The 15,822-nt window shown below is 42.7% G+C and overlaps 1 protein-coding gene across 1 annotated transcript in view; it reads left to right on the forward strand.

Annotated features, from left to right (window-relative positions):
- Positions 1 to 2,014, forward strand: part of SLC13A3 (solute carrier family 13 member 3) — a 74,741-nt gene extending 72,727 nt beyond the window's left edge. Inside the window, exon 13 of the mRNA XM_027852304.1 lies at positions 1,437 to 2,014. Coding sequence (XP_027708105.1) covers positions 1,437 to 1,622 — 186 coding nt within the window. The 3' untranslated portion in view covers positions 1,623 to 2,014. The remainder of the gene's footprint in view (positions 1 to 1,436) is intronic.
- Positions 2,015 to 15,822: the final 13,808 nt, after the last annotated feature.

The raw sequence follows: 15,822 nt of genomic DNA on the forward strand, positions 1-15,822 counted from the left end.
TCCAGCCCTGCAAGTCTGTGTTCTAAGGTCCCTTCCAGCCCTGCAAGTCTGTGTTCTAAGGTCCCTTCCAGCCCTGCAAGTCTGTGTTCTAAGACCCCTTCCTGCCTTGCTAATCTATATTCTAAGGTCTCTTCCAGTCCTGCTAGTGTGTGTTCTAGGGTCTCTTTCAGCCCTGCCAGTCTATCTATGTTCTAAGGCCCCTTGCTGCCTTGCTAGTGTGTGTTCTAAGGTCTCTTCCAGCCCTGCCAGACTGTGTTCAGAGGTCTCTTCCAGCCCTGCTAGTCTATGTTCTAAGGCCCCTTCCAGCCTTGCTAGTGTGTGTTCTAAAGTTCTCTCCTTCACTGATGTTCTACATTCTATGTCCCATGTTTCATTTCAGGTGATATTCCATTTGTATTAGGAATACATTCATTTCATTCATTTAGCAATCAGCATAACTAAGAACCTGCTCTATGTAGGGGCCTGTGTTAGGTGCTCAGAAGGAACAAAGATGAGGGAAAGGAAGAAGCATTAAGCACCTACTGTCTTCCAGGCACTGTGTTAAGCATTTCTATCCCCATTGTCTCATTTGATCCTTACAACAGCCCTGGAAGAGAGGTGCTATTATTACCCTCGTTTTACAGATAAGAAAACTAAGGTTAAATGTCTCACCTGGGGTCACATAGCTAGTGTCTGAGGTCAGACTGAACTGCTGTCTTCCTTACGCCAGTCCCGGGGCTCTATCCACTGTGCCACCTGGTTGCCTTTAAATAAGATAAATAAGTCTTAGTCCTTGCCTTCAATGGGGCAATGCCCTTAAGTGGGTCTAAGAGAGTTATTAAGGTTCTTGTGCTCTTTCCTATAAAAACAGTCACAATTCCCTTTATGTATGTATGGACAGCACTTACCTTTACATGTCCTCTCTTATATTCATTCATCTTAACCTGAAATCTGTGAACTTGGCTTTTTTTTTAATATTTTGATAAATGTATTTCAACAAAAGTAGTTTCCTTCATAATCTTATATATTTTATTTTATGTACTTAAAAACATTCTTCTGAGAAATAGTCCATGGGTATCACCAGACTTACCACCAAAGTTAGGAGCCCCTGTCTTATAGCATCCCTGATAAGGATGTAGGTCAAGGATTATTATCCCCATTTGACTGATGAGAAAACTGAGTGGTAGAAAATTTAAATGACTTAGCCATCAATGGAATAATGGAAGAAGCAGGACTTTGCTTCAAGTTCCTTAGGTTGGAACCTTAGTCTGAACACCAGATGACTATGGTAACTGTAGATGCCACATAACGTCTCTGGGCCTCTGTTTCCTCATCTCTGAGATGTGGGTTTGTACCAGATGTCCTTTGCATCTCTCTGCTGGCCCTATGACTTTATCTGAATTCAGTCCAGAGCTGTTGGGCGAACCTTTTGGTCTTCTGGGTTTTGTGTGTTTCAGGTACGAACAGGCTTCCTGATGAATCTCGCAGGCGTTTTGCTGCTTAACTTGGCCATGAATACGTGGGCCCAGAGCGTCTTCCAGCTGGGGACCTTCCCAGCGTGGGCAGAGGACCACTCAAGCAATGTGACCACACTGCTCCTTGACAAGTACAACACCACTCTTCGACCTCTCCTCAATGTCTGAGCCCCTCCCAGTGGGGTTGCTTGAAGGACTCACTTGGAATGGGGCCCTTCCCATCCCAGCCAGGCCCTCCCAGAGGGCATCTCCCACACCTGGTGCTCATCTCCAACTGGCTAGCCAAGCAATTTTGTTTCTGATCAAATAACTACCAGGTGAAGAAAACCTTCGGGACTCCCGCAGAGGACATATTCCTCCTCTACCACCGCTCTCCACTCCAGCCCCCGACTCTCACATTATAGGACACAGCTACATTTTGGACCAGATATTCCAGGGAGCTACTTCCTTTACCCCCAAGGTCTCCCATTAGTATTCAGTTGAGACTTATTTCTGTAGGCCTCAGCAGCTGTTGAAGGATTTGGGTTACAAGAAATCTTCTTTCTATGCCCCTCCATGGTTTACAAAGTGTTTTCTTCACAACAAGTATTGCAAGTGTTATTATGCCCATTTTACAGATAAGGAAACTGAGGCTCTGAGATAGGAAGCTACTTGCCCATGGTCATAGTAAGAGTTAGACGCAGAATTTGTACCCAGATCTCTTGACTCCACATTCTGCGCTCTGTCCACTACACCATGTTGCCTTCCCAGTGAGGCACACGGCCTCCTACAAATTTAGATTAAGATGAGTCAGCAGCTCTCCTGCCGTGGCCACCTCTGCTCCTTGGGGAGGCACTGAAGGAGAGTAGAAGATCAAGTACAACAGACTAGAAAGTATTACCCGACAGATAAGAATTTGCATTTCTTTTGTAGGATGTTCACCTCATTAGATTATTTCAGTTCCTACAATGGTTTTTAGATCTATCATTTTTATACCATAATGTCACCAAATTTCAGAAAATCTTTTTTATTTTGGAGCCAAGTTAAATTCTAAGCACATGTACACACATGTGTGTACATATGCACAACACACCAACACACACACAGATTAAGTAGGCTTTTGCAGGATGCCCCATTGTCAATTGAGCACAGGGCCATGGAATCATAGATTTCAGAGGCCATCTAGTTTCACCCTCTCCTTTCACAGATGAGGAAATGGAGGCATCTCAAACAGGTCAGTGTCACAAGGGAGCAAGGGAATAGTTAGAATGGAGTATGTTGATTTGGATATCAAGGCCATGGAGTCTCTTGCGCAGATGGAAGGGACGTGGAAGACTTCTAATATGACCCTCCCTGAGCAAGAATCCCTTCTTCAGCATCTCATGGAGGAGTATCTGGCCGCTGCTTAGAGATCACCAGAGACAGGGAACTCCTACCTCCCAAAGCAGCCCTTTTCCACTTAGGGACAACTGCAACTATTGAAAAGTTTTCCCTGACATGAAGTCAAAATCTGCTCAACGTCTATCAAGTGCCCCTAGTTTTGCCCTCAGGAGCCAAAGTGAATGAGTCTCACTTTTCTTTCCATACAATAGACCTTCCTTTCAGGTTAAACACCCTGTCTCTCTGGTTAGTGCTGCTGTGGCACCATCTCTACTCTTCAGACCTTTTAAAAAGAAGATTAAAAACCAATCTAGAAGCCCCACTCAGAGGCCTTATCCCCCAAGCAGGAGGTAATCTGAAGATATGGTGACTAATTCCAAGTCCAAACTGGGCATTGTAGATAGGGCTGCCCTGCCATCTCCAGGATCTCCCTGAGCAAAAAGGGCTAATCCTTAACTGAAGGACCAGATCTGGTTCATTCTGATTTTCAGAACTTCAAGTCCTGGGTCCCAGTTGTGACTTGGACACCCCCATCTCTCCTGGCGAACCACATCATCTTCTTCTTTTTTTTTTTTTTTGCAAAGCACTGTGATACTAGCAGATTTCCAGAATACATAATCAGTGAAGCAGCGAGAACAAACACACATACAGTGGGCTTCTCATACAGAGAGTATCCAGGAGCAAAGGGTGAAAGACACAATACAGCTCAGAATTCTCAGTCTGAGCCAGTGACTTTCTCTTACCCCCTCGCACATGCACACTGACTTCCCCTTGGAGTGTTTATGGAAAGGAGAGGTGCATCCTACCCTTCTGGGCCAGACCTTCCCCCTCCTAATATGTACTTCCTTCAATGGGATGAACCTTACTGGAAGTTAGTACATGCTATCCCAAGCAATGTTATTTAAATTTATGAGAGGAAAAAAAATTGCCAATCTACCACAAAGTCTCATCTGGTTGATTTTTGTACTTTCAATGAAAGGACTTATAGGCACTGGTGATTTCCACTTATTCTTCATCTCCATTTATAAATCATTCTTTCTTTTTCACTCAGAATCATAGAGTCAGAGAATGTCAGCCTGGGGATGACCTTAGAACAGAGAATGTCAGAGCTGGAAGGAGCCTTAGAGCATAGAATGTGGGAACTGATTTTTCATTTTTTATGTCACAGGCCTTCGAAAATAGATTGTCAGAGCTGGAAGGCCCCTTAGAACATAGAATGTCAGCTGGAAGGGATGTTCCATCACAGAATAATAGAATTGGAAAGTCTCTTAGAACAGTGAATATCAGAGCTGGAAGAGAGCTTTCCAGCAATTCCATCTATTCCAACCCCCCTACCTACCCTATAGAAGATGAAACTGAGGCCCACAGTGACTTACCCAAGATACAACAGTTGGTAAATGACAGAGCCTGGATTTTAACCTGACTTGAAGCCTGGGGCTCCATGCAGCACACCTTGCACTTTGTGTATGTTGGGAAAGACCAAGCTTTCAGGTAATGAGATCAGTGAATAAGAACTAGGAGGGCCTTGGCTTTATGCAGGCTGCTGGCTGGAGGAAATAATCTCAGGTGTTTATTTCTATTTTGCTTTAATATAAGGATGTCTGTGAGGTGCCTACCCTCCCTCTCCTCAATTTACCCCACCTACTTGTTTACCAGTACCTGAAAATGCTATAATTTGGGACAAGGCCTTCTATCCAACAGTTAGAAAAGAGGCTAAAAAGTGTCAAAAATGGGCTAAAAACCAGGGGCTAAAAACCTAGTTATACTGTGGGATAAACGACTGATATCACCACCTTTCCAGGGGAAGGGAGAGGGCAAGGGAGAGCTATGAGCCCTGCAACTACACCCATAAACACTCAGTCTACCTTTAATCTCAGTTGCTGTTGATAAGGCAATTCTCTTGTAGTCTTCTGATGGGTTAAGGGGTGGGAGCGTATCAAGAATCTACCTGAGAGCCTAATTCCAGAGCCCAAGTGCAGACATCTTCAGATGTCTTGATTTTCAGAGCATTCTTGATTATAAAACCTATATAATAAAAGACCTTAATTGGAACCCATACACTGCTGTGGTTTGATCTAATTGAAGTAGAATAAGCATAAAACAGTTCCCATCTACAGCATTTTATGGTTTACAAAGTAACTTTCCCCACAATAACCTGAGCTGGGGACAGAGAAAACCACTCACTCAGGTAGATAGAAGATCTTCCTTTTATAAATAAGGAAATAGGCCAAGAGAGATAAAGTGACTTCTCCAAGGTCACACAGCTAGTAAATGGCACAGAGTCACCGATTCACCTTAGAGTTGGAATAAGCCCTAGAGGTTAAGTCCAGGAATCCCTACTTTGCTATCCCTGACATATAATCATCCAGCCTTTGCTTGAACATCTCCAGTGATAGGAAACTCACTACCTACAGAGGCAACCCATTCCCTTGTTGGTAGTTCTACTTGTTAGCAAGGCCTTCACTATGATGAGCTGAATTTCAATTCACTGTCCAGCTTTGTCCTTTGAGGCTAAGCAGAATAAGTCTAAGCCCTCTTCCACAGGAATTATTTTCAGGGGCTATTACTATTCCAGGTAGTAGAAGACACCCATTGTGTTGTTCTCATTTTCCTCCACCCCAACTCTTCTCTTTTCCAGACTAAACATCTCCAGTTCCTTCAGCCAAAACTCATATAATACTCTCTCTTTCCTCTCTCTCTCTCTCCCTCTCTCCTCTCTCTCTCTCTCCCTCTCTTTTTCCTTCTCTCTCTCTCTCCCTCTCTTTTTCCTTCTCTCTCTCTTTCTATATCTATCTATCATCTTTCTATCTACACATTTACACACACACATTCACACACACTCACACACACACATATACCTCCCTATCCTGGTGACCCTCCTCTGTTTGGTTTCACTCCATCTTGTCAATATCCTTCCTAAACTGTTCCCCAGTTCCAAATAAAATATTCCACATAGGCTCTGAGCAAGGCTCCCTGAAACCCCTGGGCTGGGATTTTCTCAGTAACTGCGTCTGGGCTGCAGTGGATGGTGAATGGGGGAAGCATAGGACCTCGGACTTGCAGCCAACAGCAGGCTCTATTTTGTATTTTAACACACTAACGGCCCCTGACACACTGGCGGCTTAAGGCCAATCCCAGTCTCTCTCTACAATTCACATTTCCCCGGCTACATTCATGCCAAGCAATAGCTATTTTCTCTGAAACTCACCTACCTGCCAGGAGTCATTAGGTTGGGGTCTGTAAAGAGCTTTGAGATTTGGGGGGAAAGCTTTGCAAAGAGAAAAGGCATTAACATTGTTACAATCCTGTTAATGGCAGCAGAGAGAAGTGATTCTTTACTGGACCCCATCAGGACACCCAGTGTCCTAGGTCACACAGTGCCTGGCAGGGAACTTTCCTTTTGAAACAGAAACCAGGAAGCAGCTCAGAAGCCCCAAAGCCAGATTTGTTGTGTTAGACACAATGTAGTCTTACAGCCTTTCATCAGATCACACAGGGCAGCCAGGGAACTAGAAACTAGGTCATATCCCTACCCCAGTGGACATTTCTTTATTGCACACTCACTCTCACACCAACTCTCAAACCTCACTTAGATCTTATCCAACACTGACTTTTACCGTCTAATTTCACCCAAATGTATACCCAAAAGTTTTGATTTTTCCTTCTATGCTTCTATGCTTGCATCTCCTAGGTAGGTCTCCCAAACCATTCACCAACATACACTTGTCCTGAGACTATGTCCAGATATTCCTGATACCAACTCCTCAATAGAATTACATACCTTTGTTTCTCCTGGCTGTTGCCCTGATTCAATGGGAGAAATGGAGGGAATCTTCTACGATGGTGTAAACACTTACTCCTTTTCTGTTTCAGGCCCAGAGCACCTTAAGATCTTGACAAACTCAAAACTAGTTTTGCTCCCTCCTTCTCCTCTTCCCACAGGTAGAGATGCTAATGAGCACAGTGGGAGTGGGGGGTGGGGGATAACCCAAGGGTTTAGAGAAGCCATACCTACCTCACAAGTTCCTGGCTTGTCCTGAGATAAGGACTCAGCTACAGGCATGGACAGGTTTGGCAAATGCTCACAAAAGATGGTGTGAAGAGCCCCAGAACTTACCATCTAACTCCACACACATGCCGTTGTTATTTAGTCATTTTCAGTTGTATCTGACTCTTTGTGACCCCATTTGGCATTTTCTTGGCAAAGATAGTGGAGTGGTCTGCCATTTCCTTCTCCAGCTTATTTTATAGAGGAAGAAACTGAGGCAAACAGGGTTAAGTGATTTGCCTAAGGTCACACAGCTAGTAAGTGTCTGAGGCCAGATTTAAACTCAGGAAGATGAGTCTTCCTAACTCCAGGCCTGGCATTCTATTCACTGTGCCACTCCACACACATCCAACTATCACAAAGCTTAAAATTCCACTATTCCTTCTTGGTGGTAGGGCAGGAGTACAGGGTTTTTCCAGTTGTCCAGAACCAGTCACTTATGAGAATGCAAGAGTTCCCAAGAGGGAGGTACACATTCCACTCTTTTCAGGCAAATTTGGGTGAGGAGGACTGGGTTGGGGGTGGGAGAGATGATTGTGATGACAAATTGTTTACGATAGAATCCTAGAATCTTTGCTAATACCCCACTTTCCAAATGTCTGATCTCTGTCTAGTTCTCAAAGAAACCTTGGACTTAGTAGATGAGTAACCTGACTAAAGACCCAGTATGATCATAAGATCAAAGATGTAGGGTTGGAAGGGACTTCAGAGGCTATCTAGTGCAACCCTTCCTTGAATAGAAGTTCCCTCAATAACATCCTCAGCAAGTAGCCATCCTACCTCTGTTTGAAAGTTTCTAGAGATGAGAAGCTCACAACTGCTCAAGGCAGTCCATTCCATTTTTGAACAGCTCTAATTATTGGGAAGTTTTCCATGTATCAGACTGAGACTTGCCTCTCTGCAATCTCATCCCATTGGCCCTCTGGGGCCAAGCAGAATAAATCTAACCTCTCTTCCATACTTCTACATGAAAGCATTTACCTACTTGAAGACTGGTCTCATGATGCTCATAAGTCTTCTATCCTCCAAAGAGTTTAACAGGATCCTACCTCCCCTTCTTCCTTCCTTCCTTCCTTCCTTCTTTTTTCTCCTTCTGCAAGTATTTATGGAGAGCTTATTATATGGAAGGCTCTGTGCTGGGCACCATACCTACCTTCAAAGAACCTACAGCTAGTTAGAGTGAGACAAGTCTCATACACATGGAAAAATAATTAGCAGTCTCAGGTGGTATGTGGGTGAGACACAAAGGTCAGGTCCATAGGAGTTCGGGGGAGAAAAAGATCTTTGACACTTGAGGTAGTCAGGGAAGACTTCCTGGAGCAGATAAAAATTGAGTTGGGCCTGGAAGGATACATAGGGCTTTTCTATAGAGAGAGGATAAAAGGACATTCTGAGCTAAAAGGACATTCTGAACAGGGGAAATGGCATAAACTATGACTGGAATGAGAAGTTATGTTTAAGGAACAAGGAAGCCAGTTTGATGGAAGAGGAGGGGACCAGTGGGAAATAGGAAAGGTATGCTGGGATCATACTGTGAATGGCCTTGAATACCAGAATGAAGAATTTGGCTTTCATCTTCTAGGTCATTTGGAGGCATGGCAGAACTTTGAGCAGGGAAAGAATGTGATGGAAGTGTAGCATTTTCAGAAGACAACTCCTACAATGTAATGAATGGAAGGAAGGGAGACATTAGAGCTCAAGAGACTGGTTAGGATGAGCTGTGATTACAGAAGGAACCAATAAGGTCATCTAGTCTAACCCTCTCATATAACAGGTGGGAGAAATTAAGATCCAAAGAGGGGCAGTGATTTGCCCAAGGTCACTTAGCAGATTAGTGATAGATGATAACCATGATAGTGATTATTGTAGCTAAGAGTGCCTTTGTCTCAGGGCAGCTCCTTGTCTGGTCCACCAACCACTGCTTCTTTCTGCCTTGGATCTCAGGATGGGTGACTGCATGGGGAGTTTGGGAACAGACTGCTGAACAAGAATCCAAGGTTTCATGGGGATTTTTAGGTGAAAGGGAGCTTAGGGGCCATCTAGTCCAATCTCAACCTAAACAAGCATCCCCTCTACAGTATCCAGTGGTAAATCAGTACCGCTTGAAGACTTCCATTGACAGGGAGCTCATTACCTGTTGAGGTAGCCTATTTCATTTTTGGATACTTTTCACGATTAGGAAGTTTTTTCTTGCATCAAGTCAAAATCTGCATCTCTGTAATGTCCATCCATCGCTCCTAGTACTTGTCCTCCAAGAGCAAACAGAATCAGTATAATCTTCTTCTCCATAGTAGTCCTTCAAATACTGGAAGACAGATATCATATCTCCCCAAATCTTTTAGGAAGACAAACTCATGCAGTGGTAGGCTTTCCGACAGGCCAAAGAGGTGGCCTTGTACCTGTAGGGGCAGCTTTTGTCTGCCTTTTCATCAGAAGGGCTACTTCCCACCATGCCTTTGCAGGAAACAGCCTGTTGGGGATTGGGGGGGAGGGGCGGGGACTGTGAGCTGCCATTCTTGCCCTGAGTTTTTGAGCAAAGGCTACCTTGCAAGCAGGCACTCTTGGCAAATACCAATAGGAATGGAAGAGGCTATTGTACTAGAGGCAGGGGTATACTGGTAAATGTTTAACAACTGACTCCAAAAAGCACAACACACTTTTAAGTTTAATTTTAATTAATTTAATAGTTAATTAGATTAATTTAATTTAAATTTAATTTTCTCCACCACTTTCTTTAAATCTAGACCAGGAGGCCTCAAATAATAGCCCACAGTTAAGCTGCAGCTCTGAGCTGAAGTTTGCTAAGCCCTAGTCTAGACCAGAGACATCAAACCTACAGCATTCCCAAGTGTGCAGGAATCAGATTAAAATGTAATTGGGCTATATTTAATAAAATTAATAAAATACAATAAAACATAGATAATACCATATTTTAAAACCAAGCCAATATACACTTACAGCGATACTTGTGTAGGGGTTAAGTGGCTCTATTTCTATTTGAGTTTGGCACTACTGGTCTAGGTAATCAACAAAAGAATAAACCAAGCCCTGATTTGTAGCATTTGGCCATTTCTGAGGTGAGGATGTTCACATGGAAAATTTAATAATTAGCTCTTGAAAGCTGGTTCTGGCTGGCTCCAGCACACCCAGTTCCTAGGTGGGGGGAACAGGCTTAGTGGAAAGGATGCTGGAAGGAAAAATCCTTGACCTAGTCCTACCACTGACTCACTGTGAGACCTCAAACAAATAATTTTATTTCTCTGGGCTTTAGTTTCTTCCACTGTAAAATAGAAATAATATTTAAAGAATCATAGATTTAGAGGTTAGCAGGGACCTTAAAGGTTATCTATCAAATCCAACCTCATTAAAAAAAAGACAAGGAAGAAAGAAAGAAGGAAGGGAGGAAGGAACGGAGAAAGAAAAAGAAAGAAAGAAGGGCGGAGAGAGAGAGAGAGAAAGACAGAGAGGAATAAAGGAGGAAAGGAAAGAAAAAGAGAAAGAAGGAAAGAAAATAAGAAGGAAGGAAGAGAGAAGGAAAAGGAAAGAAAGAGAGGGGGGAGGGAGAGAGAAAGAAAGGAAGGAAAAAAGGGAGGAAGGGAGGGAGAAAGGAAGGGAGAAAGAAAAGGAAAGAGGGGGAGGGAGGGAAAGGAAGGAGAGAAGGAAGGAGGAAGAAAGGAAGAGAGGGAGGGAGGAAGGAAGGAAAGAGAGAAAGAAAAGGAAGGAAAGAGAGGGGAGAGGGAGGGTGGGTGAGAGAAAGAAAGGAAGGAAGGAAGGAGGGAAGGAAAAGAGGGAGAAAAAGAGAGAAAGAGAAAAAAGGAAAGAAAGAGAAAGAAAGGCTGGGTCTCCCTATATCTCCCAGGCTGGAAGTACACTGACTATTCATGGGTTGACCCCACTGCTGAGCCACATGGAAGTTTTGACCTGTTTCGTTTCCTAATTAGGTAAGTCCACCCCTCCTCAGGCAGCCTAATGACCCTCACTCTCAAGGGTTACCCTATCATTCCTTCCCTGTGCAAAGTTCTGCCATGCCTCCCTGTGACCTAGAAGAGGAAATCCGTCCAGACCTGGTTCAGACACCTCACTGACTCAGCCCTACTGCAGCTCAGAATTCTGAGTCTGGGAGATCACTAGCCTGGGCCTGCCCAGCCGCCGAGGTGGCAGTCAAGCGCTACCGTCATGGCCTCCAGTCTCTTTATTTTAAGGGGGCCTGAGAGCGGAGTGACTTGCCCATGATCACACAGCCAGTGTAGAAGCACTGACTCCAGGTTCGGTGCTCCAGTCTCTGCGGCCCGCTGTCTCTCGTCACTTTTCCGTGCTTCAGTTACCTTCTCTGTCAAGTGGGAATAATCGTAGTCAGAGTCATAACAATGCTTAGAGAGATAACATCCTCCAGCCCTTTCATTTTTACAGATTTGGAAAGTGAAAGCCTTCTGACTCTAAGCCCGACGTTCTTCTCATTACACCATATTTCCTTTTCCCTTCACAAGTCAATCTTCAGGGGACCTCAGTTTGTTCCTCGGTAAAATGAGACTAATCATACTTGTGCTTTCTGGACTACTGTGAAGGAATAATGATGATGATGATAACAACAGCTAGCATTTATAAGGTGCTTTAATGTTTGCAAAATACTTGACAAATATTATCTCACTATATTCTCACCACAACCCTGGGATGTAGATGCTATTACTATTCCCATTTTACAGATGAGGAAATGGAGGCAGACAAAGGTCTGATGTCATATTTGAACTCAGGTCTTTCTGACTCCAGGTCCAGTGTTCTATCTATTGTAGGCCTGCACAACATTCGGCCCAAGGGCCACTTATGGAGAAAGGATTTCAGGTGGCCTGTGAAAAATGTAGAGAGTGTAAAACAGGTCTGCACAGCATACCACCTGTGGCCCGCTTTGGCGGGCCATGAGGGGCCTGCAGGCAGTATATTGTGCAGGCCTGACCTATAGCAATACCTAACTGCCACAAGAAATAATGGGAAGAAAGTGCTTCATAAGCTGTAAAGCTCCTAGGCATGGGGTTCTTAATCATTTTTTGTGTGTGTTACGGATCCATTTGGCAGTCTGGTGAAGCTTACAGACCCTTTCTCAGAAGAATATTTTTAAATGTATAAAGTAAACTACATAGGAAACCAAATATTGAAATAGTTACCAAAATATTAAAAAAGAAAAAAACACCAAGGTCATGGACCCCAGATTAAGAACTCCAGCTCTAAAGGAAGGTGTGCCTTGTTCACAGCCTATTAAATGAACTGATCTCTGAGGCTTAGTCTACTATAAAACTGGGGTGGCTGGAGAAGGGGCTAGCACCCCTCCAGGCAGATATCACCATTGGCCCTTCCTCTTCCTCCATGCTCTATGCATGGCTGTACTCTAATGTCTCTCCCAGCTCTAAAGCCCAAGATCCTATTTCTGGAGAAGGTTCTTTTGCCCCAAGTGGAATTTGATTTATTATTTTAAGATGTTGCAATTGTCCAATCAGGCTCATCCCCACAGCAACTCTAGACCGAGGTCTAGATGGGGAGGTCTAGATGGGGAGGGTCAGGAGGCCCACAAGAGAGGGTATGGGCTATGAAAGGGCCAGGTTGTGTTCCTCTGATATCATCCTCACAGGTCAACAACCATAACTTCCCTTTCAAACCAAGATACAGATGAGTACTCAGGAAGTTTATCAAAACCCTCCTTGGCTCCACACATTCAACACTGAAGCTTTGCCTCATCAAATTTAGTCCTCATTTGATGATTCAGAAGGCAGTAAACAATCTCAAGGGTTCTCAGGTCCTAAACCAGCTCAATCCATAAATGAAGGGGGTGGCTACCCTTCTGTCCTCAAAAGGAAGGGGAGGGCGTCCTAGAATTCTTAGCCTCAATATCCTTCTTTAGAGGTCTTGTAGAGATATGGAATTAGTGTTTTCATCAGGAATTAGTGTTATCTTACTTTGGCCAAGTGATGAACAGGTCAGCAGGAATTCTTTTGGCCTTCCCAGCCCGCCTCCTTTTCCAGTCATATCTCTCTGAGGACACTGAGAGGTTCCTCATTCCTAACATACTGTACTAAGTCTAATGGTGCATATAATTCACCTTCCTGTTATCCTTTGGATGACCCTCAACTTCAACTTGTTAAACACTGAGATTCCATGACTTATGGAGAAGCACATTGTAATGTGGTGTAAATATGCTGGCAACCTGGGGTAAGTCTCATTCACCCTGTGCCCTTTCCATGAAGGTGGTAAATTCCTTAGGTGAGCCTACCTATCTCTATTTTACGATTTACTTGATATTAATAATCATAGGCTTATTGAACATAGTTTTCTTTGTTATTGCTCTGTTATTGTTATTATAAAATTTTTTAGAAATATTTATGTCAATTTTTTGTTAATAATGTCTTAGGCTGTTTTCCAGTTCTCCCTTCCTTTAGAGACCTTGGTAACTAATTCCCTCAATGCCTTCACAATTGTGTAAATCCAACGCAAACCTCCTCTGGGTATACTTGAATCTTGTCAAGCTGCTCTTCTCATTTTTATATATTTTTATCCTATTTCTACTTTTTCATGCAGTACATCAGGCATTGTGGTATTTGCATCCAAATGTGGTGGCTCCACTGCAAATGATGGAGAAAAGAGATAGACATCTTTACAGATCTTTTCCACTTTTCATCTGTTTGGTGTCTTCCAACTTGCTTCATCCCTAAATTCACTTGTGACGTTTTTGTTTGGTCAGCTTTCTCACTAAGCCTTCTGTAAATTTGTTCTTCCCTCTACTACTTCTTGCTGTTTTATAAGGTGGCACTAATTATAATTATCTATCATCCTTCTCCATAAGATTTGACAAACACATTTTCATTCTCAGCTGACAAGTGCCTTTGACTGCCATATCTCTTAGAATCATCAAATCTTGGAATTTCATAATTACATAGAATTAGAACATTAGAATATTAGAATCATAGAATCTTAGAACAAGACAATCTTGAAAACTTTGACCCTTAGAATCATAGACTCTAGGAATAGGCAGAGTGGAGTATGGTAGATGTAGGTTGTGGGGTTTGGTTTCAGCTCTGCTGCACCTCCCCCTCACCCTCCTTATTATCTATGTAATCCTGGACATTAGTTTTCCAATGGGAGACCATCAGACAATAACACTTTAAAAGAGTGACAATAATACCTATACCTCTTACTTTACAGGATTGCTGGGAGGAAAGTGCTTTATAAACTTTAAAGCAGATATGAAAAAAGAGAATCAATAAAGTATTTTAGTAGTTGAAAATAATTTTTAAAAACCTCAAAGCAAAATAAGAATTAGTTATAACCTACAACTCATAGAATGCTAGGAGCTCAGAGTTGGTAGGGCCCTCAGCAGTCTGTAATCCCTTTTACGGTATTCCTTATAGCTTCTGCTCGAATACTTCCAGTGACAGGGAGCTCATTATCTAAGGCACAATCAGTCCCATCCTGAACAGTATTAACTTGAGAGGAGACATTTGGAGCATAAGGTGCTCTCAGTGGCATCTAAAATAATTAATTTAATAATATCATTAATAGTAATGTTCACAACTCTAATTTTTGTATTTCTCTTATACCTTTAACTTTTTAAAGCACTTTTGCATCTGTGTTCTATAGTAATACTCGTAACTGTGAGATTCATAGGCCAATTATCATTATCTCCATTGGACAGATGAAAAAATTTAGGCTTGAAGAGAGGATGCAAATGATACAGGGTCACACATGGTAGCCTTTCAGATATTTGAAGACTGCTGTCATATTCCCCCTAAATCTTCTCTTCTCAGTGGGTAGAACATAGTGGGCCCTTAATAATGCTTGCCACTTGACTTCTTGCTAAATGGCCCCAGGCTTTTGCTCCCAATCCTCATTCAGCATGGTCTTCAGTCCTTTTACTAACTTTGTTGCTCTTACCTTGCTCTGGACATTCCTGATTATTTGGCTGGGACAATGCCTATCCCACTACCTCGACCAACCACAGGGCTAAGAGTCTGGAGCGGGGATGGGGCCTCAACCTGTGCCCCTCCTACCAGATTCAAGGCTACCTGAACAGTGGCATATGGAGAGGCAGAGTGGTATATATAGTCATATTAGGTGTCAGAGTATCTAGTTTCAAATCTTGGTTTTCCTACTTAATATCTGGGTGACCTGAGACAAGCCATTTTTAATCTCTTTGGGCCTCAGTTCCTTCCTCTGTAAAATGAAGGCGTTGTACTAAGTGATCTCTTTCCAACTCTAAACCCTATGTTCCAATTTGGAACTATGCACAAGAGACAATAAAACTGTGGATAAACACCACTCTAGGTCTGTATTTCACAGATGAAAAAAAGGAAAAGATGTCCAAAAATATTTATAGCAGCTTTTCTTGTGGTGGTAAAGAATTGGAAATGGAAGGGATGCCCATAAATTGGGGAATGAATAAATAAGTTATGGTATATGAATGTGATGGAATACTGTCGTGCCATAAGAAATGATGAGAGGGATGGTTATGAGCAGGCCTAGGAGAACATTGTGCGCAGTAACAGCATTATAATGATGTTCAACTGTGAAAGATTCATTGGATCAATACAATGATCCAAGACAGTTCAAAGGACTCATGATAAAAAATGCTATCTACCTTCACACAGAGAAATCACGAACTCTGAATACAGATTGAAACATACTTTTTCCTTTTTTTTACAATGTGGCTAATTACAAAAATATATTTTGCATGACTTCACCTATGTAATTGATATTATATTGCTTGCCTTCTGAATGAGAAGGGGAGGGGATGGAGAGAGGGAGAGAATTTGGAACTCAAAATTTTAAAAAACAAATGTTTAAAAAAATAATTTAAAAAAATCCCATGCTCCCTGACCAAAACTTTAAGAAGTTTATAATTCTTCATCCACACTGTGCCCTACCAATCTCATTCCTCCTCCTACCCAGTGTCTGGTGATGTCAAACAGGCCATAAGCG

This window comes from Vombatus ursinus, unplaced genomic scaffold (assembly GCF_900497805.2).
Source record: "Vombatus ursinus unplaced genomic scaffold, bare-nosed wombat genome assembly UNPS02000580.1, whole genome shotgun sequence".
Classification (NCBI taxonomy): Eukaryota; Metazoa; Chordata; class Mammalia; order Diprotodontia; family Vombatidae; genus Vombatus; species Vombatus ursinus.